Source organism: Cibotium barometz, chromosome 31, assembly GCF_041138505.1.
Source record: "Cibotium barometz isolate CiBa-2024 chromosome 31, ASM4113850v1, whole genome shotgun sequence".
In the NCBI taxonomy this organism is placed as follows: Eukaryota; Viridiplantae; Streptophyta; class Polypodiopsida; order Cyatheales; family Cibotiaceae; genus Cibotium; species Cibotium barometz.
In genome coordinates this window covers 6478272-6504697 of record NC_141076.1, presented here as the reverse complement: position 1 = coordinate 6504697, position 26426 = coordinate 6478272, and the positions used below count along the sequence as shown (strand labels likewise).

Sequence of the window (26426 nt, the reverse complement as noted above, 5' to 3'; positions counted from 1 at the left end):
CAACCTCCTAAAAGATCCTCTGCTTCCTTTTGCACCCTCTGCTCTGGACAAACCCAAGCCTCCTCACACTACTCCCGCATCTTCTTCCAAACGATCATTATCGCCTCAATGTCCTTCGATCCACAAAAACAGAACACACACAACACTCTCTTCAAAAGCTTCTTTTCAGAGCTTTCTCCAAATCTTGGCTCTTCACCCCTCTCACACGGCTGCTCTCTCCCATGCATGCAAAAGCTCCTCCTTTTCTAAAGAAAGTACGATCATCAGCTAGCTCCTAGCCTCTCCTTTTCTTAACTAAAACTGGTAGCAGCTACTTCTATTTTTAGGTGGCCATGCTAAAGCCTCTTATTTCTATGGTTTTAATCATGCCCAATGGGCTTATTCTCATTTCTGAGGTTTGGGCAGGCACGTGTCTTGGGCACTAGGGTCTGGACACTAAAAAACCCATTATTATTTGCCCAACTCCCCTTGGTTAGAGCATTCATGCTCAACCACATCTTGTTGGCTCACCAAGATGGTCCTCAAGGAAGAAGTATCTTCAGGATCAGTTGGAACATCTGCATCAATATGCAGACTGGTATCCATCACCACTGAATCCTTCAGGATAGTCATGATCCTGCACCAGTATGGCTTGAGCCTGTAGCCATTTACTCTATTGGAATGCCACTGATCATCCAAATCAGTTAACTGGCAGGTACCATTCTCATATGCAAGCAATACCTTGAAGGGGTCCTCCCATTTGATCTAAAACTTAGTCTGGAAGGTATTATCCAGCCTATTGTTGTACCTGAGAACTAGATCTCCCTCCTTAATACCTTCGTCTTTGACAGTCTGATTGAAATGTTCAGCCCTCTGGCTGCTTAGCCAAATGTAATGATCCAGGGCTTCTTCTCTGGCCAACTGCAATTCTTGGACATCCAACAGCCTCTCTACATACTCACCTTGGCCACTTCCTTGATGCTTCAAAAGGAACTGCAAACTAGGTATCTCTACCTCAATAGGCATCATGGCTTCTTTCCCAAATACAAGATGATAAGGTGAGAAATTAGTGGCTGATCTGACTGCTGTCCTATACGCCCATAAAGCTGAAGATACATGCAGATCCCGGTGCTTGGGATTCTCCTCCAAACATTTGGTCAACATAGTGCACAGTTCTGCATAAACCTCTCTACTAGCCCATTGCATCGAGGGTAATATGGAGTGGAATACCGGTGTGTAATCGAACTCCCCTTTTGCCAGTGCATCTGCAGCCTGATTCAACCCCCTCTTTACATGCTGAATTTGCACTTCTTGGAATCTATGTAGCATCCTTTTTATCTGGAAATTCCACTCCTTTGGTTTGGGATTTTTGGCCTTCCAAACAGCTTGAAGCTGCCTAATAGCCAGCAGGCTGTCCCCTTTGATGATGAGCCTATTGATCCCTTTCTTTATGCACTGTTGAAGTCCATATTCCAAGGTTGCATATTCAGCTTCATTGCTGATCTGTACCTGCCGCTTAATCCCCTCCTTGAGCACCTCTTTGCCCTTTGGATCCAATCCTCCACTTGCCAATCCTGAGCTCCTCTTGAAAGCCCCATAAAAGTACAAAGTATAAGCATTTCGGAGCCATATTTCTTGGTCTTTCCATCTAGTCACTTTCTTCTCGGCTATTGTCTTCTCCTTTAATACCACAAGGTTCTTCACCCCTCTCTCACGGATACTCTCTCCCATGCATGCAAAAGCTTCTCCTTTTCTAAAAAAATTACGATCATCAGCTCAGCTCCTAGCCTCTCCTTTTCTTAGCTAAAACTCGCAACAGCTACTTCTATTTTTAGGTGTCCATGCAAAATCCTCTTATTTCTATGGTTCTAATCATGCCCAATGGGCTTAGTCTCATTTCTGAGGTTTAGGCAAGCACGTGTCTTGGGCACAAGGTGTGGACACTAAAAAACCCATCACCGACCTCTCACGCGCCTACAGTGGGAACCGGGAGAGTGGACTTGGCATGGTCCGTGGCTGGGAGGAGACTGTGGATGCCCCCTTCTTTGCATATACAGTGCGGCTAGGCCGTAGGATCCAAATGCTAGAGATTGATGGCACCCAGCAGCAACAGCACATTGGCAATCACAGAGCCTCTCATAGCATTTCCTTTTAGATTTATGGAAGAGGCTTTGGGACAGCTTTCGGCCTAGAAAGATCACCCTCTTTCTTTGGCTGACGGCACACAAGAGCTTGGCGATCGGCACTTGGCTGGCAGTTGTAGGTCGGCCAGCACCCTACCTGCGGTGCGGCCACCCTCAGGAGTCTCAGCGACATTGTCTCTGGGATTTCCCGAAGGATCCGGGCCTCGACCCGGATCATTACATGGGGTACTATTGCTTGGGCCACAAAGGCTGGAGTCGTCAAGGCTTATGACGAGGATGGAGGAGGGCTAGCCCTTCAGGTCTCTCACCACCATATTTCAGCAATACCAGTCACAACCCCACCTATAGACCAATGTGGCAACCAGGCTCATGCCAGAGATAGGAGATTTGCAATAGCATCGCAGCTAGGCACATCTGGTGCGCTAGATGCAGCAAGGCCATCAAGGGTACCCACACTCCGCCTACTGAGTCCATCAGGAGGATTTGGCTCGACATCATTCACACCCTCCACGGTCAATGGGGCAAGTTACAGGGAGGCTCTGACTGCATGCGGAAGCGGCGGAAAGCTTTCTTGAGGCTCTGGAGGACTACCCCATTTCTCACAGGTAGAACACTTGGCATTACAGACCACCTGTGTGGTTGTTTCCCCCCCCCCCCCCCCTTCTCCCCCTGTATGAGATAGCCTTCTCCTCACAGAGCGGCCAGCCGAAAAAACAGTGTCTCTTCCTCTTATGATCATTTGATTCCCGCCCTTCTATGAGGCAAGTCTGTATCTAGCCCTTTGTGGCTATCTTTCATTAACTAATAGAAGGATTTTTTTCTCGGAAAAAAAAAAGGAGAGAATAGGAGTGGGAGAGAGGATAGAAGCTAATTAAAATTAACTAAAGTTAAAATCTAGGGTAAAAAGGGGAAACAGCAGATATTGTAGGGACACTCAAAATGACAGAGGGAAATGAGAAATGCAAACAGAAAAACAAGCCTGGAGGTTCTCCCTGTTGTGGGGCATCTCCCATAACCATGAACGGAACACTACCAAGAGAATAAAGAAAGGGGTACTATATAGTATAAACATAGACGACTTCATCAAGCTCACCTGAAAAAAATTGTACAAATAAGCTCACAGGTCGATACTCGTTAGTCTGCGGGGACGCATCAACCAACCGGGATGCCGTTTCATCCTATAATAAATATACACAAATGGAAAATTCAGGTTGATTCCATAATTAACAAAAAACAAAGTGTGATCTTGACTCCATGAGAGTCTCCTAACAAAGCTTCAAATCATCAAATCCATCATGTATAGGTAGACTACGTGCTATTACATCCCCATTCGCATCATCAACGCCCAACAGTAGATAGAGAGAGCTTCATGCATAAAGATATGTCACCCAAGTAGACAAAAATCTTCATGGATAAACCATCGAACTAAGTTTCTATCACTTCTCCAGAGGTATAGGGCAGACTCAGCCATCATGAAGGCTAGCACTAGAGACAACAAACACGCACACACATGGTAGCTGGTTGCACAATTGCACCACTTTAAATAAAAAGAACTAATAAATACAGCCAGCCACAACTTGGATGAAGACTTCAAAAGAAATCTGTATTGCCGCATATTCAGTAAAAGATATACCAAAGTTAATATTTAGGTTGTTTCCCAAACTTAACAAAAACCAAAGTGCAATCTTGACTCCATAAAAGCCTAATCCTATAGTAAACTAGCAAGTAGTATTTATGTTTACATGGAGCCTTTCAAACTCCAAGTAGCGCAATTTAGAGAGTCATTACATGGTATCAGTTATGAATTGAGGAGTTGAATGTTAGGTCCAAGTAACAAATCTAAACCTGTATTAAGAGAACCATAGAAGAGAAGATGTCACCCATCGGAAGAATACGCTTGACCACCGGAGTGGTTATGTTGAACGGAAGATTTGAAACCACCTGTTACCATAGGATAACATTAAATGTCTAAGTAAAGAACCAATATTGGAGCTTGAAGAACATGGAAACACAGCCATGAGATCATCATTGCGAAACAAACCAAAACAAAAGATTTAATAAGTTGAACATTTCAGCTACTACGCAAAGAGTGTGTCACGTCAAACTCATCTGAGCAAACTTAGCACCATCTACAGCATCTCAACATGCCACATGATTATCCTCATGTCCAATCAACACACCATGTGGCATGTCATCATGTCTAATCAGCATGACACATCATCACCTGCTTGAAACAAGTAATGATCAGATCCTTAAGGTAGGCAATCGTATAGGCAACCCTGCCCAAAGCCGAACCACATCTCAAAAGAGGCCTAGGAAAAAGCCTAGACAGATCAGTCTATACTCTTGTTCTTCTAGTGATACAACCTTGTGGTCTTCCTGTGTAGCCATGCTTATCTTGCTTGGTTTCTTCAATTGGCATTCAAGCATCATGAGAAAGAATGAAAGTTGTCATAACTTGTCATCTGTTCAGCTGCTTGCTATCATGTCTGTTCCATGTCAATTTCACCAAATTGATTAACAGCCTTGGCAGCTAACCTAAACAAACGTGTAAGCCACCTTCACTCCTTTTTCTAGCGGCAATACAGATTTCTTTTGAAGTCTTCGTCCAATTACATATGGATAGCATTACTAGCTTCTCCCTTTTTCTACGGTCCTTTAGGATATGTAGCCTCCCATCCACATCTTTGGAATTTTGCATGCCTGATCTACCAACCCTTACTCTTAGATGCAGCCTTCTTTTTGTATGAAGAAGACTCCTCTCCGAATTCAAAACATCCTCTGCAAGTCTCTTGGAGCAGACAGCCAACAGAGAAGATCAAGTCACAAAGAAAGGTAGATTCACAGCCAAACCAGAGCAATCAACACAAATCAGTCCAGAGCTTCCTATTCCAAGAGATTTTAACAATTGGAAGAGGACTGCATGAGGGTTCTTGCTGTAGAGCTCATGTGCCTATGTACTAGGATTTCCAGAAATAGAAAGAGAAGAGAGCAGCGGAACACACAACCAACAATATAGCCCTAAACTGCTGTATTGTATTATGTACAAGAGAAATATTACAACTGAATTCTCTTGTACAGAATGAAACTGAAATTTTAAACCACAATACCCAGCACCATAGTTTCTCCTTGACCAGCCTGTGCACCAGAGAATCAATTGGACTTCAATGCTCCAGAAACACAGGTGGGAATGATGAAAACCTGTGCACTTTATATACCTTTCCTGGTCGACCACTTCAGCTTTTGTCAGCCTGTAGCCTGTAGAGGACTGACCCAAGACCCTGTAATAGCTGGCCAACTGCTCCAACGGCCAACTACCACGTGGCACATGCATTGGCTTTAGCTGCCCGTCAGTGACTGCTACATGTGCATGTGTGCCCTAAGGTAAGGTGTGTCACATTCTCCCCCACTTGCATTGCAGCTGTCCTTAGCTGCATGGTGTCCGTATAAAGTGCCGTTTCATGAAAGAAACAAATCCAAGCAAAGCTCATCCAACGTACCCAAGATCTTGAACACTGCAAGACCACTTTGCTTCAAGTGCAAAGGCTCACATTCTCTCCTCACCGCATCTCCACAAAAACCTACAAAGAGACCTGCGGGTGACCAAATCTCACATGATCCGGCACATTCCATGTGTCCAACAAGGCAAGCCAACGAGTATACTCCTGTAACACACTGTAAGAACACTCCAAAAGATGACCTAACAAAACTCTGCTATCCAAATTCCATCCACGAATGCATTCACCCACAAGGATCGCAATCCCTCCTTGCACCCACTCCAATGCACTCCAACAAAAGAAAGCATAACCAGAAACAATACTCCTTAGGAGTGCTCCACCAAATCTGTATCCACCAGCACTACTCGTCGGCACTTGTATGTCTAGACCACCATCTCCTTATAATCCAAGTAATACCTCCTCGGATACACCAAAGCAAAAACTCCAACTGATGTTTACAAAGGTTGGCCTTCAGAGATCATTGCTTATGTCATAGCACACAAATATCTAGATATTATTGATACCCCTCTAAGAGGTGGTTCATACTACAAACACACTACCTCACTCATAAGAGTGGGTTCACAAACCAGTAAGACCTTGATCCCCAACAACCAAGCACCCACAACCACCATGTTTGCCTTATATGCACCATGCATGTGCGCATGACCCACAGCCACATACTATGCATAAAACGCACTGCAATCATGGAAAAATTCGCATAACATCTTGCTATTGCACGCCCCCCCCCCCAAAAAAAACCCAAAAAAAAAAGCACACATCAATAAGGATTTATGCGCTTTAGGGTTACCAAGACAATATACCCTCTTGCACACCTCTCTCTCTCTCCGATTCCAACCTCAATGAGGTGGAGAACAAACTACACCGGCACATCATGGCCCTCGAAGCACGGGTCACGGACCTTGAACAAGAGAACACAACACTCAACGGAGTGCATTGAAAGTGGAACTGGTAGCCGTCAAGAACACCGAGAAGGAAGAAGGGGAAATCAATGACAACACTCTCACGGCCATCAAAGAAGAGATCTCCAAGGAGATCACAAAGGACATGGAGGGAAAACTCGAAGCCAACCAGTCAGGATGGGTTGAGGTGGTGAAGAAGAACATCCGTAAAGAAGTGCGGGAGGAGACTCAAAGGGAAGAACACCAAATCATTCACACCACCATTGAGGAGAAGAAGATGAGGCATGCCCGCCGCCTCAACATTCGAGTCACAGGTATAGCCGAGACACCCGACTCCACTCCCGAGAAAAATGGACAGCTTCTATGCATGAAGCTCGGCTATAGGGAAGAAGACCCTCTCCCCTTCACCAAACCATGGAGAGCCGGGAAAGACTCAACACGCAAGCAAGCCCTCATCCTACAGTTTGCAGGAGAGATGGAGAGGGTCACCTTCATGAGAAAGAGGGTGATTCTACGAGGATTACAGGGAGATCCCATCTATTTGGATGACGACCTTACAAGGATGTAGATAGAACACAGGAAAACATGCATGCCGAGAGTCCTACAGACCCGGAAAGAGGGCAAGAGAGCATTCTATCGCGATGGCCGTGTCATCATCGATGGCAAGGCCACCGATTAGCACCACGTGGCCTATGGGACATCGGCTATGGAGGATCCAGATTCACAGATACACATAGCAGTTTGGAACTGCAATGGAGCACTTTGGACACATCCTGGGAGGATGGAGGAGGTCATGGAGGGACGGGACATCATACTACTTATAGAGATGCACCAGAGCCCAGAGAGGGGGCTACCCAAAGTAGAGGGCTATCAATGGGAGTTTTTCATACAGGGGGACCACACGGCAGAGCACATCGAGAGGATGTGGAGGTATAGCGGTACTCTTCAAGCGAGAGCTACATGAGCGCCTACAGGTGATAGCACATGACCAGGAGGCTAGATACATGTGGATTAGACTGCAACTCTCAGCAGACAGGGTGTTATACATTGCTCTATGCTACTTCTCTCCTAGAGGATCAAGATATGCCATGACAGCAGAGGATGAGAGTAGAGACGAGGAGGAGGACACAGGCCAGGGAGAGTCACCATATGCAGCCCTTTCAGATGAGATCATACACTACTCCAACCTGGGGGGAAGTCCTCCTTATGGGGGACTTCAATGCACGGACACAGAGCCGACAGTGCGACATTTATGATTTCGAGCACCCCGAGGTGATGCACACACTACAGGTGGAGAACACGGGAGCTTGCATGGTGTCAGAGGACATGGCGTCATCACTTACTTGAGCTGGGAGCGCGACACCATCTCGTTATTTATAACGGGATGAGACAGTGGCAGGATTCAAGAGCACTGACATGCTTTCCACAATCAGGGGGGGTAGCACAGTGGACTACATCATGGGGTCCATGGAGACCACACAGGCAGTGACATCTTTCACCATCCCCCCTTGTCCTATTGGTGCGGATCACACGTACCTCTTACTGTCACTGGCGAGCTCCACACCAGCACCCACACAACCCACACAGGCATCGCATACAACTTTCTACTTCACCCATGACTTGGCAGACATATATGAGCATCATGTATATGACGGGCTATTCCAGATGGATCCCTTGTCACCTCTAGACACACTCACCACCCAACTGTCATCTCTACTACATACGGCTGCCACCCGCAGCTTCCCCCATCATACACACATTGCACACACAGATAGATCTGAGAGCATGCCCCAGAATCGGTGGTGTGATGATGAGTGCAGAGAGCTATATAGACACCTCTGTGCCCAGAGAGCACTGGGGACCATTACACAGAGACAGGCGAGCCGACAGATGAGGATCCTCACACGCTGTAAGAGGCGTGCATATGAGGAGGCACACTACTGGGATATATACCACCTACTCATGAGCAAAGATGCAGCCACTGCATGGCACAGGATGAGAGAGCCTCGCCCTCGTACCCCGATTGAGGATCCACACACATGGCATACATATGCAAAGAGCCTCTACCATATCCCTCAGCAACCGCCCATACCACAGCCACAGGAATCCCGCCCTACCACCTCTACTTTCTTTACCGCCTCGATGGTAGAGAGAGCTATCCGCCGGTTACAGCATGGGAGATCGGCTGACCACATAGGTATACAGAGTGAGCATCTTATTTATGCAGCTGACACACTGGGACCCTTTGTTGCTCACCTCTTTAATAGGGCACTAGTGGAGGGTCTACCAGCTGAGTGGACTATGCACACCATTGTGCCTCTCCACAAAGCGGGAGACATGCTAGACCCTAGCAACTACAAGACTATCATGATTGGTCATACATTGGCCAAACTTTATGGCGCAGTGCTCGAGGCAGAGTTGAGCTCATATGCAGAGAAGGAGGGACTGCGAGCACCAGGGCACGCTGGATTCCGACGAGCTTTCTCCACTATTGACCATATATTCACTCTGAGATATATGATTGACCAGGCTAGGGTGTGGGAGAAGAGATTATACTGCTCCTTTGTGGATTTCCGCAAAGCATTTGACACGGTGCCACGAGAGAGACTCTTCCAGCACCTACAGTCATTGGGGATCCCATCAGAGATGGTTTGGGGCATCTATGCTTTATATGAGCAGGTCTTCGGGCGCATACGATGCCCCGGGGGGCTATCTGATGTTATTGCTAGCACCATAGGTGTGAAGCAAGGATGCCCACGCTCCTACACTAAGTGGGCTATACATCAATGAGGTGGCTGACTTCATTGGTCACGGTGGTGAGGACGGGGTAGACATCTCAGGTACCACAGTCCACATTATGCTATATGCAGATGATATTATTCTGGTCTCTAAGTCGCGGATGGGACTACAGCACCATCTCCATGCACTCGATGACTTCTGCACACAGAGGGGGCTTACAGTGAACCTTGGGAAAACCAAGGCCATGATTTTCCACACCTCAGGGCCGGTTCGACGACAGGCCATCTTCACCCTAGCAGGAGGACAGGTAGAGGTGGTAGACTCATGTGTACCTGGGGATTACGTTTACGACTCCGCCAGGAAGATTTACTATGGCACAGGCAGCCAGGGATAGACTCACACGAGGGTATGTAGCTCTGGCCATGCTAGAGAGACAGTGTCACCAGGCACACTTCCAGGAGCCCCGCACGAAGAGGTGGTTGTTTGACACACTAGTCACCCCTGCTTTGATGTATGCTGCAGCAGTATGGGCACCTGGGCTCGCCACCTCCACATGGTCTCAGATAGAGGCCTCAGATTCTCCTGCTCTCACGGATGATCCGCAGCAAACCCTTCGTCCCACATGACATTGTCCGGACAGAGTTTGCTGCACCTCCTATGCTAGTAGATGAATGGGAGAGTTAATTAGGGTTAGAGTTCATGTGGGAGACATACACAGAGAAACAAGGGAGAGAGAGAGAGAGAGAGTTGTGGGGATAAGTCAACTCTCACCAAGTGTGAGAGTGTGTGACTCCCCTATCACACATGTATATTGCACTAGTACACATAGTGCACTTAGTACATTAAAGTACTCTAAGTGTACTATGTACTATAACTTATGGGCTTGTACACACTATAAGGGTGGGCATTATGCCTTTACCCCAACAACCTCCCACTTAAAGGCAAAGTGCCCTTAAATGAAGGAAAAGAAAAATCAGCATGTACATGATAATATACAAGGCCATATCAAGGCTGAAACTGGCCTCATCCAATGCCCATCAAGTGTCTGCAATGAGCAAACCGCTCCGGAGGCAAACTCTTTGTCAACAGATCAGCCGGGTTGTCATCCGTATGAATCTTAACAAGCTGAATTTGCTTGTTTTCTATCACCTCTCTGATGAAGTGATACTTCACATCCACATGCTTCGTCTTTGCATGAAAGACAGGGTTCTTTGCCAACTGGATGGCACTCTGACTGTCACAATGCAACAATGGAACATCCCCTGTATAACCCAAATCAACCACTAACCGAGATAGCCATAATGCCTCCTTGCAAGCCTCTGTGGCTGCAATATACTCGGCCTCTGTAGTAGATAAGGCAGTGCACTTCTGCATCCTGGATATCCATGACACAGCACCTCCTGTGAATGTAAACACATAACCGGTAGTAGACTTCCGGTTATCTGGATGACCAGCATAATCCGAATCCGTGTAACCATGCACTAATGCATCCTGTTTGCCAAAACAAATGCACATATCCTGTGTGCCCTTCAGGTATCTCATGACACCTTTCATTGCTTCCCAATGCTTCTTGCCAGGGTTGGCCATGTATCTAGAAACCACTCCCACTGCAAATGCAATGTCCGGCCTAGTAGCAACCATGGCATACATGAGACTGCCACAAGCTGAAGCATACGGAATCTTGGCCATATCAGCCCTGCCACTATCTGACTGTGGGCTGTCCATAGCACTGAGTTTCACATATGGAGGCAAAGGAGTACTGGTCTTCTTCCCCCCGTCCATATTGAACCTCTGCAAAACTTTGCCAATGTATTCCTTCTAAGACAAATACAACACATGCTGATTTCTGTCCCGAAGTATCAACATACCCAAAATGTGATTTGCATCACCCAAATCCTTCATATCAAAGGTTTGAAGCAGCCTCTTCTTCAAGGCATCCATCTCCTTACGAGATTTCCCGGCAATCAACATATCATCAACATACAAGATGAGGATCAATAGACTGCCATCCAAAGCTTTCTTGGTGTATAAGCAGTGATCTATGTCACTTCTCCTGAAATCCTGGGATTTCATGAATGTATCAAATTTATGATACCATTCCCTTGGTGCCTGTTTGAGCCCATAAAGACTCTTTTTCAGCTTGCATACAAGCTTCTCCTTTCCACTCACTGCATAACCCTCTGGTTGTTGCATATATATCTCCTCATGAAGATCACCGTGAAGAAAAGCAGTCTTCACATCCATCTGAATCAAGTCTAGATCATCATGTGCAACCAAAGCTAACACAGCTCTAAGTGTGGTCATTTTGACCACTGGAGAGAAGATCTCCTCAAAGTCCACACCATATTCCTGCTTAAAGCCCTTAGCCACTAACCTGGCTTTGTATCTTGGCTTTGCATCAGGTGCAACTTTGAGCCTGTAAACCCACTTGCATGGCAAAACCTTCTTGCCTGCAGGCAAATGCACCAACTTCCATGTTCCATTTTTTGTGCAGAGAATCCATCTCTGACTTCATAGCACGCTCCCAAAGAACCTTGTCTGCCCTCTGTAAAGCCTCCTTATAACATGAGGGCTCCCCACAGTCAGTGAGCATCAAGTAGTCAACCCCTGGAACAAACCTGTCCGGGGCTCTGGAGGGTCTAGTGGACCTCCGTACCCAATGACCATCATTTGCAGGTTGCTGTCCAGCCTGCATATCACCTATTGGTGGCTCCTGTTCCATGCCATAAGGCTGAAAAATCATGCCCGGTATCTCCTCCAACTGTGGTATATCCATAGGGATATCTTCTGCCATCTCTGGCTGTCCATTTGGACCATTTTCAGCACCATTTAAGGGCTGGTTTTGCTACTGTAATGGCTGATTTACAGCCCTTGGTTGTTGTCCATGATGTCCATCATCATCAAAGATGACTCTGCCACGCTCCTGTTGCCTTGCAGGCTCCTTATACATGCATGTTTCATCAAAAATGACATCATTGCTGCGTATAATCTTTCTATTCACGGGATCCCAAAGTCTATACCCCATTTCACCTCTGTCACCATATCCTAGGAATATGCATTTGTGAGACTTAGGATCAAGTTTGGTGCGCATTTCCCTGTGTATGTGCACGTACGCAACGCAACCAAACACTCTCAAGTGCTTGTAGGACGGAGGCTTCCCTGTCCATACTTCCTCTGGCACTTTCCCACCAAGCCTCGTGTTAGGTGACCTGTTTATAAGATGAACGGCTGTCATAACAGCTTCAGCCCAAAAACCATGAGGTAACGCAGCATGTGACAACATAGAACGGACCTTCTCCTGTATGGTCCTGTTCATCCTCTCTACTGTCCCGTTTTGTGGAGGATCATAAGGAGTAGAGAGCTCCCTCTTGATGCCTTTAGCATCACAAAAGTCCTGAAACTGTTTGGACATATACTCTCCACCATTGTCGGAACGCAAAGCCTTCAGTGTTTTGCCAGTTTGATTCTCAACATGAGCAACAAACTTCTGAAACACTGAGAATGTATCACTCTTCAAACGAAGAGGATAAACCCACACCTTGCGTGTGGCATCATCAATAAAAGACACAAAATATTTTGCCCCTCCCAAAGAAAGCTGAGGCATCTCACATACATCTGTATGCACAAGCTCTAACTGAGCATCTTTCTGTCCAAGAGCTTTCTTGTGGGGGCACTGGAGTTGCCTGCCATATATACAATGCTCACAAAACTGAAAACTTGAAAACTTTAGAGAAGGCAAGTAACCCAAACGAGACAATTGCTCCATTCCTTTGACACTCATATGTCCCAACCGACTATGCCACATAGAGATTTCCGGCAGCTCGGTTGCATTTACATTAGCATGGTGACAAACACCTGCATGCATGAAATAAAGAGTGTCCACCTTAGAGCCTCTGGCAACAACCAGTGAGCCCTTACTAATCTTCCACTTTCCACGACCAAATGTGGTAACATAATCAGCATCATCAAGCTGTCCAGTAGAAAGCAAGTTCTTCTTGATCTCAGGCACATGCCTGACATCATGGAGCATAAGCTGTGAGCGATCTGAAAACACAAGCCTCACATCACCTCTGCCAAGAATCTTGCATGCATGGTTGTCACCCAAATAAACTACTCCTTCATTGCTAGCAGTATACCTGACAAACAAGTCTCTGCAACCTGTGACATGAAAGTAGGCACCTGAATCAATGATCCATGAGTGCATACCATGACCATCTCCTGTAAGAAGTGAATGGGCATCAAGTGAAGACGTGAATAGGACCTCATCCTCACTGTCACCTGCATGTGACACATTGACTTCTTCAATCTTGACTCCACTTTTGCCCTTTGGCTTTACATCTTTGGCTTCATCTTTGTCTTTGTCTTTGCCTTTTCCCTTTTCCTATTGATCATTTTTCCATTTGTAGCATTGCTTTTTGATGTGTCCTTTCTTGCCACAATAATGGCATTCCAAGTCCTTTTTGGAGCGAGACTTGCTCCTTCCCCGTTCTTGGCTTTTACCCCTTTGCTGGGATCTCCCACGTGCATTCATTGCATTTGACTTTCCAACAGAGTTGTTTTTCCTGTTCATCTCTTCTTGAAGAAGAGCACCCTCAACATCTGCATATGACAACATAGCATTCGAATTGCTAGTGGCTGTCCTGAATGTGTCCCAACTCTCTGGCAAAGTGCATAAGAGAAAAGTGGCTTTGAACTCATCGTCCATTGCCAACTTTTGATTAATGACTTGGCTGACAATACCATTAAACTCATTAGATGGGCTGCCATAGACGCCCCTTCCTTCATCTGAAGACCTATGAGTTTCTTCAACCAATACACTTTGCTTGAGGCACTTTGCTGGGCATACAAGTCCTGCAATCTCTGCCACATTCCCCAAGCTGTCTTCTCTTCACGAATGCTGAAAAGTAAAGTGTCTAACACAAACAACATGGTGGATCTTGCCAGCTCATCCATATCTTCCCACTCTTCAGCAGTAAGAGAAGCGGGCTTTACACCCCTTTCTTTGATGGGCTTGTGCTGCTTCTTCTGGAGCAACACATTATAGCACTGGGTTTGCCAAATATCATAATTATGTGAGCCTTCAAGCTTCTTGATGTGAAGCAATGAAGAGCTCTCACCTGTGGTTGCCATAGCAATATGCAACCTGTCAATGCCTGACTCCCTGCAAAATGTGCAAACACTGCACCAAAAGCACACAAAGTGCTCACAGTTGTTCTTCCAAGCTTTATCTCCCACTGCGGAAGCACGAATGCAACTTTTCTCCCACTGTATGTGATGAAATCACCAAAATCTGGTTGCTGCAGATTTAGGACAGCACCTTAAATGTGCTATGTTGCCCTTCCAAAGTACTGTATAACAGTACCAAGTGCTCACCAATGATGTACCAAACCTGTACCGGCAAGTACAGCAGCTGAAATTGAGCCTTTTGGTCACTCAAATCAATGTGCAGTCATGCCAAAACTTGTACAAAGCTGTACCAAATCTGTACCTGCACGTACAGTAGCAATAAATGCTCTCCTGGCTGTCCAAATGGGTGAAAATCAGACTTTTACAGTCCCGAACACTGCATACAACAGTCCCGAACAGAAATTGGGCAAAAGCCCCTTGACTGCAAGCTGATTTCTGAGGATTCAAGGCATAAAAGTCTTGCCTGCTGCTTTGCCAAGCTTAACAAGCATAAAATCTTGAAAAGCCCCTTGATTTAAGATCAATTGCTGATCATACATGGTACATTGACGCACATGAAGGCATCCAGAGTCTTCACAGTGCTTCCCCCTGGCCACATATATATCCAATACATGAAAGCCCCTTGATTTACAAGCACATTGAGTGCTTGACAGGCATCAACACATTGCCCAAAGCATCAAATACGAGTGCCTGCATGCAAATCAATCCAATCGGCACAAAAGCCCCTTGATTTGCACTGCAATTTGCTGCAATTTTGCCCGAATGTGCGATTTCTCACATCATGCAGCATGTATGAATGCTTAATTGCACAATTACATCAGAAGCCCCAAATTCGGACATCCAATTTCCTGCAAATTGATCTTGATTGTGACCAATGTCACCCAATTTTGCCAATTTTGCTCAGAAATTGAGCAATTCAGCACCTGACCTGCTCAATTGATGATTGTACCTGCTCAATTGCAAATTGGACATGCAAATTCCAAAAAATTGAAGCAAATACCTCAGGTAATTTTTGATTTTCTACAATTTGCAGGCTGAATGTATGATGTTGATGCTGTTGCAGAAAAGGGGGCGTCGATTTTTGCTGTTGATGCTGCTGTACACACTGACTGTGTGGATGTTGAAGGTACTGCTGATGCGAGGACGACGTGCTGCTGACTGCTGTTGAGCTGGGCGCTTGTCTGGCTGCGAGCTGTGCGCTGGCTGGACAGCGCTGTGCTGCTGCTGTGCGCTGAGCAGCGTGGCTGTTGGTTGGACAGCAGCTAAGCAGCCCACGCTTGTTGGCTGTTGGCTGCCTACGCTAGGGAGCCAGGGCCTGCTGGCAGGGCAGAACAGGGCGACCAAAAGCAAGGCTATGTGAGGAGTAGGGTGCAAAAGTACATCAGGTACTCACAGCAGGTACAGCCAGACCAGATCAGGGTACGACCAGCATGGAAATCAGCAGGCGACTACCTTCAGAACTCAGCAGATTAATGTCTGTGTGAAGAGCAAGGTGCAGCCATCAAGGAGAAGAGGGAGGGGAGGGAATGACCATAGCTCTGATACCAGTTGAATGGGAGAGTTAATTAGGGTTAGAGTTCATGTGGGAGACATACACAAAGAAACAAGGGAGAGAGAGAGAGAGAGAGAGAGTTGTGGGGATAAGTCAACTCACCAAGTGTGAGAGTGTGTGACTCCCCTATCACACATGTATATTGCACTAGTACACATAGTGCACTTAGTACATTAAAAGTACTAAGTGTACTATGTACTATAACTTATGGGCTTGTACACACTATAAGGGTGGGCATTATGACTTTACCCCAACAGTAGAGGCCCTCTTCCAGACGATCTGCTTCATACAAAGGATCAGAGATATGCCATCAGATCGACTCTCACATAGAGCTTTTGAGGCGTCCAGGCAGTTCGCAGAGAGTGGAGATAGGAGATCATGGTATTCACAGATGATACAGTGGCTCACTCAGCATGGTCTTGACATAGATCACCTGCCACCTTTCCAGTATGATATACATGCACCACACATCCAGCTTTCTCACAGTGAGAGAAATAGAGTCCTTTGGCAGGATTTATGGCAACGATACACTCAAGAGACTTGGATTACACCCAGTCAACCTCTACCGCCGAAGATGCTATACTACAGAGATCAGTTTATGCATATCTTAGCGGATGGATTCATACAGAGACCTGGATACATGGATGTGTACATGCCTCACAGTGCCCGAGTGGTGATTGGCCAGCTCAGAGTGTCATCACACTAGCATGAGATTGAGGCAGGTAGGGCAGCACGAATCCCTAGAGCAGAGAGGATATGCAGACTATGCTAGGAGGAGGTTGAGAGTGAGGACCATTATGTATGCAGATGCAGAGCATATAGTGTCATTAGAGAGAGATACACCACCATCTTCAGTGGACATCCCTCACTCCGACAGATCATGGAGTCCACAGACCAACGCAGATTTGGCCAGTTCTTGCTAGAGACAGCGCCACAGAGAGACACTACTACGGACTCATACCGCAGGGAGAGGTGGGCGACAGCTCCAACTCACTGATTTCTTCCAGAGATCTATCCCAGTGCCTATCCTGACACAGGAGGGGGTTACACTTCAGTGCGCTGCAGACCTCTGAGCCAGACAGAGACCGAGAGCACCAGGCTACCAGACTCCCAGACTACATCAGAGGGAGATCACAGAGATACGGACTCGACATTAGCACCATATCCACGAGTGGCTAACTCACTTACACTCACACCCGGAGATCATGCTCCGAGGTATTTTTGCCTCGCCATCACCTATGTATCACATATTACACCCCCATTATGGTACTGGTTGGAGCTAGACTAATCTGCATTGCATTCTTGTATACCCTGCGCATATAGGTTGCATATTGAGCCTCTAGCAGTAGCGCTCCATCCATCACACCCCCCCACTAGCTCAGTACTTTCATAGTTTATTTCATGTTCATTTTGTCCTTTTTTTTTTCTGGACATCCAGAAGACATTGACAATTGTACATTGATTTGTCTCATATGTGCACGACTAACACGTGCAGGTGTTGTGATTTCCTCATATAGCATGGCATAAATGTCACGCTCCTCTCGAGGAATCTCTGGGACTTCTTTCACTTTCTCAATCTCGATTTTATCAACATTGACTCGGCGAGGCTCGATGGGATTGCCTACCTGCTCAATTAGGCGGAGGTTGCAATGACAAAATACCAACCGCTTTAACTGAGCAGTGGACAATCGATTCCTCTTCTTTGTATGGAAGAGGGCCTAAGTGCTCCAATTCCTCTCGCAAGGACCCGAGCTACAGTCTTGTGATAGGACTCGAATGGTGAGGGATTTCTGTCATAATTCATGCAACAAAAGAAGTTGAAGCTCTTATTAGAAATAACTTATAAGTATACTACAAGTGGATTCTTATGCAGGATTCAAGAACCAAGAGTCAAGACTCACCAAGTGAGAGGTGTTGATGCCATATTTCTCCCACCATGACACTGGCTGTAGCTGTGTCTCCCGTATTTTGGCCGTCACTGAACCAAATTTAAAGCTACCATTTTGGAAATAAGTAGCTCATCCTCCAGCTACCTTCGCAGGTCCACATCCCCTCTTGTGTATCTCTGGATGTACTGCTACCATCCATCCTCAAGCTCCTCATTATTGTATTGCTCCTCATTTCTCCAAAGAGGATGCAATATGTGAGCAACTGCATGGATTGGTCTATGAAACCAATCCCATCATGTGTTCCACACGGCTCGGATGTCTTGAACCATAAAAAATTAGCCATGAAATGTATACAGTATAATGTCATGACTCATCAACATGATATTATATAAGATTGAAGAATCAAAGAGACTAAGAGTGCATGCATAATGCAGCATACCTCTCTGCTGATAAGACAGTGTAGCGGTTCAAAGCTTCACCAATTCTATCCATGAACTCGTACAAGAGTCCCAGAGTGCTGCCCTCCATGTCCGTGATGCAAAGAACACTATAAATAGGCTGAATGGCCTTTATGAGAGCTTCAGCCTCTTGCCACCGAGTGTCTCATGACAACACGTACAAATGCAATGGCCTTGGGACTATCACGATCATCCCAAGCCATCCACTCCTTGGAAACCACTGTGCGTAGGAGTCCATGGCGGAATCTCACCAGCCTCTCAACCACAATGAATGTGTATGCAAATCTAGTGGTAGAAGGTTTGAGAAGCTCTAAGTCACTGTGTGCCCGATACATAGCAAGCACCTTTGACCTCTTTGTCACGAACTTTACCATCATGCGAGAGGTCTCAAAGATGTCTTACACCCAACCTATCTTTGCAACATCCTTGATGAGGAGGTCCAAGCTATGAGCAGCACATGGGAGTCCAAAGAATGGCAGGAAACTCCTCCTCAAGCATCCTTCCCATGGAGACACAGTTTGAGCCATTATCTGTGATCACCTGCACTATATTCTGTGGCCCAATCTCCATGACAACCTCTCGAATGTGTCGCCAAATGTACTCACCTGTCACCATCTATGGCACGCAAGAACATTGTGCCCTTGCATGATGAGACGAGGAGGTTATCAACATTCCTTTTTCTAACAACCGACCATCCATCACATAGAAGAGTGCATCCATATTTTTTCCATGTTTCCTTGAGAGGCTCTACCTCCATCTCCATAGCTTGTCTCTCCCTTCTGAGCTCCCGTGTGCGCAAGGCCGCATAAGAGGGCCCCTCCCACTCATCCTATGTGGCTGATTGCCCTCATGGCCTTTTTCCATCGTACGGTGCGCACAATATTGAAAGACAAAGCACATTGTATGAAGAGCTTTGTCAGCTCTCGGGTGGCCTCTTGCTTTGCTTGCATATGTAGACTGGCTTTGATGCTCCCTCTTTGCAAGGCCTTGGCAATGGTGATGGGAGTCCTTTGTGCCCGTGGTGCAAAGCTGCCTTTTGAAACCTTTTGTTTCTTGGATACACTTGTACTACTTGTAGCTGACACATCCACATCTTCCTCATCTTCATTCCTCTCCTTTTCTGTCGGTAACTTCATTTGGCCTAGTAATTTGGCTCTCTTCCACTCTTTTAACGATGCCTTGATAGCATCCAGCACAAGTGGACAAGAGCTAACCCCCTTCCTTGCTAAACCTGTCAAATGGGCCTTCACCTGGTCTATGCTGCCACCGGACTGCAAACCACAATACTTGCACTGCCATTTGGAAGCACCTCCACCCTTGTAGGAGGCCGATTCGATCACATGGGTCCACATATCATCTCTTGTGCAAGGCATTTTGTTGAAGGAGTGTGCCTGCAGAGAAACCCCCAATTTTCAAAACACTTAACTTGACAAAAATCAGCCATGTAATGGATTACATAGCTGCTTAAGACCCCTGGGCTCTAAAGGCAAACATTGGAGGCTTAATGGGGTCTCTGTAAAGAAAACCCCCATTTTGTAGCATCTCCATCTTGCCCCAAATTGACTAAAATTATCAAGCAAGATTGATAAAAAAACAAACGTGGCTGTAGACACGTGACCTGAGGGAGGAATTGTGGAGGTTTGGGGTAGGCTGGGCAGCGTTCGTATTCACTGGTGACGAGGAGGGGAAGGCGGCGCACTGAAACCAGAGAAAATCCTAACGAAGAACTCGCCGCCTGGATGTTGACGTTGGATTTTGGGGGGGAAAAAATGTTACAAAAAACGTGTGAAAGAAATGCGTTTCCCATAAGGAAATGTTTCAACGTTTCATTCCCTGAATGAAACGCGTTTCCTAACTCAACTGGTCGGTTGGTGGGTGTGTGGGTGGGTCGGTGGGTGCGTGCGTGGGACATGAGCGGCAACGATATCTCAGAATCAGCGTGAAGCTCTGATACCAATGTAACATTTGGGAGTCTTCTTTCAGCCCTAAACACCATCTTGGAACATGTTGATGCAAAACACATACATAAGAGAGAGAGAGGAGAGGGAGAGATAGTTGAGTATTCAGTATATTCTAATGTACAAAAATGTAGTACAAATCTTTACAACCATAGACTGTCTTCTTGAAAAGGTAGATACCCTAATCTATGCCTAGTATGTGACTCAGCCCTTGGCTGGACTGAATCAATCATAACGATGAGCACTATTGCCTTTTATAGGCTTTAGAATAAACAAGTGGACTGGCCAACTACAGGTCGGCCAGGTCTTGGACAAATCCCATCTTCATTGTGCAGCCGACAGGTGTTTTCCTCCTTCCAGAGCTGGCCGACAACCTTCTTGTGTCCTCCACAAGTCCTTCCTTGGCTACTCAAGCAACACATGCTCCAAAATCAGGTTCGTATATGTGTCTTTATCTTGTTGCCTCTTCAAGATTAGCCTTGGGATTAGCCAGTGCATGTCTTGTACATGACATTTATGGCGGTAGTAGTTAGTATATTAGTGACTTATGGGTTATTTAGGATCATGGTCACCACAAAATGTGTTTCATTGCTGTTGAAACATGAAATGCGTTTCGCTATTGAAACATTTCAATCATGGACGTTTCATCCAACGTTTCAGGGCAGGTGAAAAGTTGAGAAGGAAGAAATAAAAACGTTCAATATTGAATATTATTGCTTGAGGCATGTTATTTTTTGTTCATGTAACATGTATACAATATTATTGCAATTCGTGCTTGAGGCATGTTATTTTTTGTTCATGTAACATGTATACAATATGACTCAGAATGAGGAAATCACTCAGAATTGTCCATGGATGCAATCAACAATGCATCGTAGATTTAAACTTTGTTTGGTTATTCGCTATTGGATTTTGGTACTTTTGTTTTCTTGATTGTAATTATTAAAGTAAATATGTAAATAACTTTGAAGGCCCAAATTTGAAATTTCAGATTTGGGCCCTCAAATTGGAGGAGAAAATTGCACTTTCACTCTCTAGTTGAAGGTCCAAATCTGAAATTTCACATTTTGCCAGGCCCAAATTTGAAACTTCATATTTTGGCCCCCAAATTGGAGTGGGAAATTGCACTTTCCCTCTTCAGTTGAAGGCCCAAATCTGAAATTACACATTTAGGCCCCTAAATTGGAGGGAGAAATTGCACTTTTCCTCTCCAATTGAATGCCCAAATGTGAAATTTCAGATTTGGGCACAATTGAACAATGTGATCGAACACGAATCCAGTCCCCGTAACATCAATAGAACTACAGACTTTAGATTTTATGTATATAATCGTTTCGGTCTATCATTTCATCGTCCACCTGCCAGCGTTGAAACGTTTCATTCCAAAATAAATTGTTTTAGCAACGTTTCGTTTCAACAATCTATATTAGAGCTTGCCTGATCATGGAAGCAGGAAAACTACAAGGTTTTGTGTGTCTTGCATGTGTTGACAAGGTAGCCCTATCCACGTATCTCTCAGTCCTCACTGAATCTATGTTTTGATCTTGCAAAGAAGTAGTTGTTTTTCTTGGTTTGCTGGCAAGCCAGGTTTCATGTGGAGAAAGAAAGAAAGATATATTAAGCGTCTACTAAAGACCCAATGGGCCTATGAGACCAAAGTGATACAATAATGTCCATGGCATATCTCATCATGGAATGGAAAATAAAACAGAAAGAAAACATAAACATAGCGATCTCACTGGGGTGATACAAAACTGTCCATGGAAACTCATCATGGAATACTAAGAACATAGAAACATGAGAGCAACTTCAGCTCCGAGTAGATGGTATACCACTCTCCAAAATATCAAGCATGAGACTAATGAGTACGGCCGAGAGGTCTCCCTCAACTATGTCACTGTCAAAATATGCAGTGGAGATGAAGACAAAATTTGAGAACACAAGAGCAAGTGCAGAAAAATACAGCAATGGAGAGAGAGAGAGAGAGGTGGGTAACTCTACTCTATATACACAAAGAAAATCCCGAAAACTGATACAATGGCATGGGGGCAATGGGGCCATTTTATATGGCCCCAAGAGAGCAGTCGGCCAGTAGAAGGGACAGCCGACAGGCACCCGACTGCACTCAACACCAATCGACCAGCAGAATGAAGTTGGTCAACATCTGAGAGGTCCACGACCAGATCACATCAGTCGGCCTGCTCCAGAGGGTGAACCCATGCAGTCGGCCAGCTACTGGGACATGCTGCCATCACAGGGCAACCACCCAAGCCATGGAAAAATAGGGAAAAATGGGGAAAAATATGGAGAGGGGAAAAATGAGAAAACACCTAATACGGGCGGGCACACCCACAACAGAGGCCCTGGTGTATATGTATAGATAGGAGATGACTTCTAACACCCCCTCTCAACTCCTGGCTGTGGAACCATTCCAAGGGAGCTAGAGTGCCGCCGAAGCAACGCCTGAGATAGCGACTTCGTGACAAGAGGTCCACCGCACTGTCCTTCGTGGAATAGAACTCTAGCAAGATGTCATCAGCAACGATCTTTTTACGAACAAAGTGCCTCTGGATGACCAAGGATTCCACTAGTGGAAACCCAATCCTGCCAAGTAACCTCTGCAACTTCACCACCTCGCAAGCAGCACCACAACGCAATCTTGCCTCCCAAAGAGTCATTTGCAAACATGAGCTCAACAGCCTCATCAAGAAGCTCCCGTCCAAACTGGTATCCATCAACCAAATCAATGAACCATTCTGCTTCCGAGTTAGAGAGGCACCATACTGCTCACAAGGATCAACAACTGTTACGGTGGGATGCCAAGTCCTGGAAACCTGCTAAAGACCACTCAAGGCCTTCGGAAACCTGTAACCAACCTCCTCTGAATCCGGAACCACAAAGCCTGGAGAATGTGCAACATCCACCTCCTTCTGCAAGTAATCAACTGTCACCTGCCTGGCTTTCCAAGAGGTCCCCGTGGAAAGATCTTCCTCATCTATACAGGAGTTTCTTTGTCCCGAATACTACGAGACATCAGAGCATAAGTTACCTGTAAAGTTTCCTCTGACTGACGAACACAAGAACTACCAACATCTGTACTGGAAAGTTCCTGCCAACTGTTGCCATCAACTGGCAAGCTATCCACTATTTGGTCCCGGAAAGCCTGCACCTGCAGCGTATTCACACTTAAGTGGTCATTACTAGATTGCCACTCATCACAAAACTGAGGACCTGGGAGAGAGTGCTAAAAGTTTGTAAACTCCATTCTCCACTCCATCTTCCCAAACTACCTGGCTTGTTGCCTTGTCCCGAAGAGCAATAAAATGCTCATCAAACTCCACCCGTACGCCAGTCTTGCAAACCTGATGCACTAACAAAGGATGAAAACCAAGTGATGGAACATACAACACCTGGGAGGATTGCTTCCCCCCTCTGCCATCGGGAACTATCTCCAACCTGCCCTCACTGTGAACTGGGATAGCGGATGTATCCCCAGTAAGAATGTGACCAGAATACCTGCAAAGATCCTGTAAATCTGAACGGGAAGGAGTCATGTGCTTGGAAGCACCACTGTCTAGAATCCACTCCCGAGTATCTGTAGTGACGAGTTCTCCAACCTCCTCCCTACGCGAGATCACCTCCAGGTGCACAAATGCTAGAGTCTTCACGATTGCTGCCCATGATTCTTCACCCTTCTCGTCGGTGTTTCGCTTGGGACACTGCCTTCAATAGTGGCCTTTCTCGCCACAATCATTACAGGTCCTCTCTGCCTTCAGTTTCTCGCGGTCTGAGTCGGACTTCTTCTTAGAAGACTTCTCTGATGAAGCCTTCCCTTTGCCCTTGTTGTTACGGCCTTTCGACCGTTGGCTAGTTAAGGCCTCCATGTGGATCCAAGGTGGCGACAGATGCATCATTCAGAGGATGAGCGTACAAAATACTTGCAAAGGCGGATCCTGGATGATGATTTTTGGCAGCAAGTTCATAGCCTTTCAGTTGCACTTAAGCCCGTGTATGTCCTTCTCCGACTTACAGACATGGAGGGCTCAACTTTGGGGCTGGTCTTTCATTTGTTTATGCAAATGAAAGACCATGTTGCTCAGTGCTCCATGATGACTGCTCAACGGTAAGCAATAGTTCTAATTTCTTCCTCTTTCTTTGATTTTTATGACTTCTCGATTCTCGATTCTCATGACATGTCAGGAGTCAGGACTGACATGTGTACACTTAGCACTATAACCTAAGACATGTATTTTCAATCTCTCATTTTCAGCCGAGGTGAGATCTTGGACACTGTAGACAAACGGTGGACATTCATGAGCCGTCCCATCCATGCGATGGTTGCCATGCTCCATCCTCTCTACAGGTCGCCAGAGCTATGGAATAATACTGCTTTGAGCAGTCAGAGTATGTTGAAAGGATGTTCTCAGAGGAGGAGCAACTTCAGATCGATAGAGAGTTCACCACTTACATGAGTGGTATTGGTGCTTCATTTGCGAGACCTGTGTCATTGAGGAAGGAAGCCATGAAATTCCCTTTGACATGGTGGCACTCTTATGGAAGGGTTGGTCTTCCAAACCTTTCACGAGTTGCTCTTCGTGTTCTATCTCAGGTAACTTGTAATTAATCTCTAAAGTATAGTCTTCGGAAATGAAGATTGATGTTTTAGCATTAAAAGATTTACAAATTTGCTCGCATTGCACTCATTTTTGCACAGGATTGCTCAGCTGGAGCATGTGAGCGGAACTGGAGCTCATACTCTCTTATACACACTAAGATTCGGAATCGCCTTAGTACTTCTCAATTAGAGAAGTTGGTGTATTGCAGAGCTAACATGAGGCTCGTGCGAAGCTACCATGCTTTGGGGTCACCGAAGCAGGTATAAATTGAAATTTGGACTCAAGAAGAACTTAGAAGTAGAAATTTTTTTCTAGTTCAATGAATATCCATTGTCCAATATGCAATTTGTGGCATGTTTAAACAGGTTGATCCAACACTACTCAAAATGGTAGATGAACCCAGCCCGGAGCTTGTGGATCGGCAGATTAGAGATGAGCAAGAGGAGATTTTGAGAGCTTTACATAGAGAGCTTGAGAGCGTGGATCGTTGTGTGACCCGCTCATGTGCACGATCTCTCAGCATTCCTCTACGCCAGGCAGCTCCAGATCCAGGCTCTACGAGACGAGAGAGCATTCGCAGGGGAAAGCTTCCAGTTCGTCGCACCCAGCAGAGGCGTGCAAATGAGGCTGTCGAACTCATTCACACTCAGATTCCCGAGGCACATGACGAGGATGCACTGGAGCTTGTTGCTGCTGAGCCAGAGTTCGATGAAGAGGGCAATGGTATCAATGATGGAGGCATGCTCTCTTCAGAAGACGCATCATCTTCATCTGATGATGAGATTTGAGACTCTTGCGTCTAGACTCATCATCTTCATCTGATGATGAGATTTGAGACTCTTGCGTCTAGACTCTAGAGTCTAGACAACTGTAGTGTTTCATTGTTTTGCTTTTTGCACTTGTGGACCACGACATGTGCTGTAGACATGATATTTGTACTCTCTTTTATCATCTATGACTTTCATGGTTCTTGCTTATATCACTATGACTGTTAACATGAGGTATTGTGTAATGGGCTTGGTAACTGATAATTGATTTAAACTTTAAGTAATGAGGTTCAATCTTTATTTTAAGTATTTTGGTTGCTATGTCTACAAAATATTCAGGTTTCTAGGACTGTTTACAAATGGTACGTACTGTTTACATACCTTAAAATTTGTTCCGTACAGAAGTACGTTCCGTACGTACTGATAGCGTGCCGTGCACTACGTACCTTACCACCTTGGTGTTTAGGGCTGAAAGAAGACTCCCAGAGCTTCCGCATGTTACAATAAATTACCATCAAGTCCTAAATAGCCAATGACCATGGATTATCAATAATAATGAATCCTAGCCACCTATAACCTGCCTACATCCTTCCCCCTAATCTCAGGGCTCCCCAACCCTGCCCAAGTTATGACCTAATCCCGAGGTTTAGCATTAGGTACATAACACAAGGTGCAGAGGTGATTCAAGTGTCATGGCGTTGGCCAAGCAAAGAAAGATTG

General features: G+C 45.7%; 1 protein-coding gene and 1 pseudogene across 8 annotated transcripts in view; one reads left to right on the top strand and one right to left on the bottom strand.

The window, feature by feature from the left end:
* The window catches only part of PFC1 (Ribosomal RNA adenine dimethylase family protein), a 69447-nt gene that overhangs the window by 36671 nt on the left and 6350 nt on the right, over positions 1-26426 (bottom strand). For 6 of the 7 annotated variants that reach the window (XM_086824671.1, XM_086824672.1, XM_086824666.1 and 3 more), the window contains 2 exons: positions 3969-4064; positions 3217-3301 (listed from right to left, as the gene is read on the bottom strand). In XM_086824671.1, coding sequence (XP_086680797.1) covers positions 3217-3301; positions 3969-4064 — 181 coding nt within the window. The remainder of the gene's footprint in view (positions 1-3216; positions 3302-3968; positions 4065-26426) is intronic. The other variant, XM_086824668.1, reaches the window with a different exon arrangement.
* On the top strand, positions 16283-25727 carry LOC147620449 (uncharacterized; annotated as a pseudogene). The gene is made up of 5 exons (XR_015270068.1): positions 16283-16990; positions 24594-24598; positions 24723-24932; positions 25038-25199; positions 25305-25727. The product of XR_015270068.1 is annotated as an uncharacterized LOC147620449 (transcript).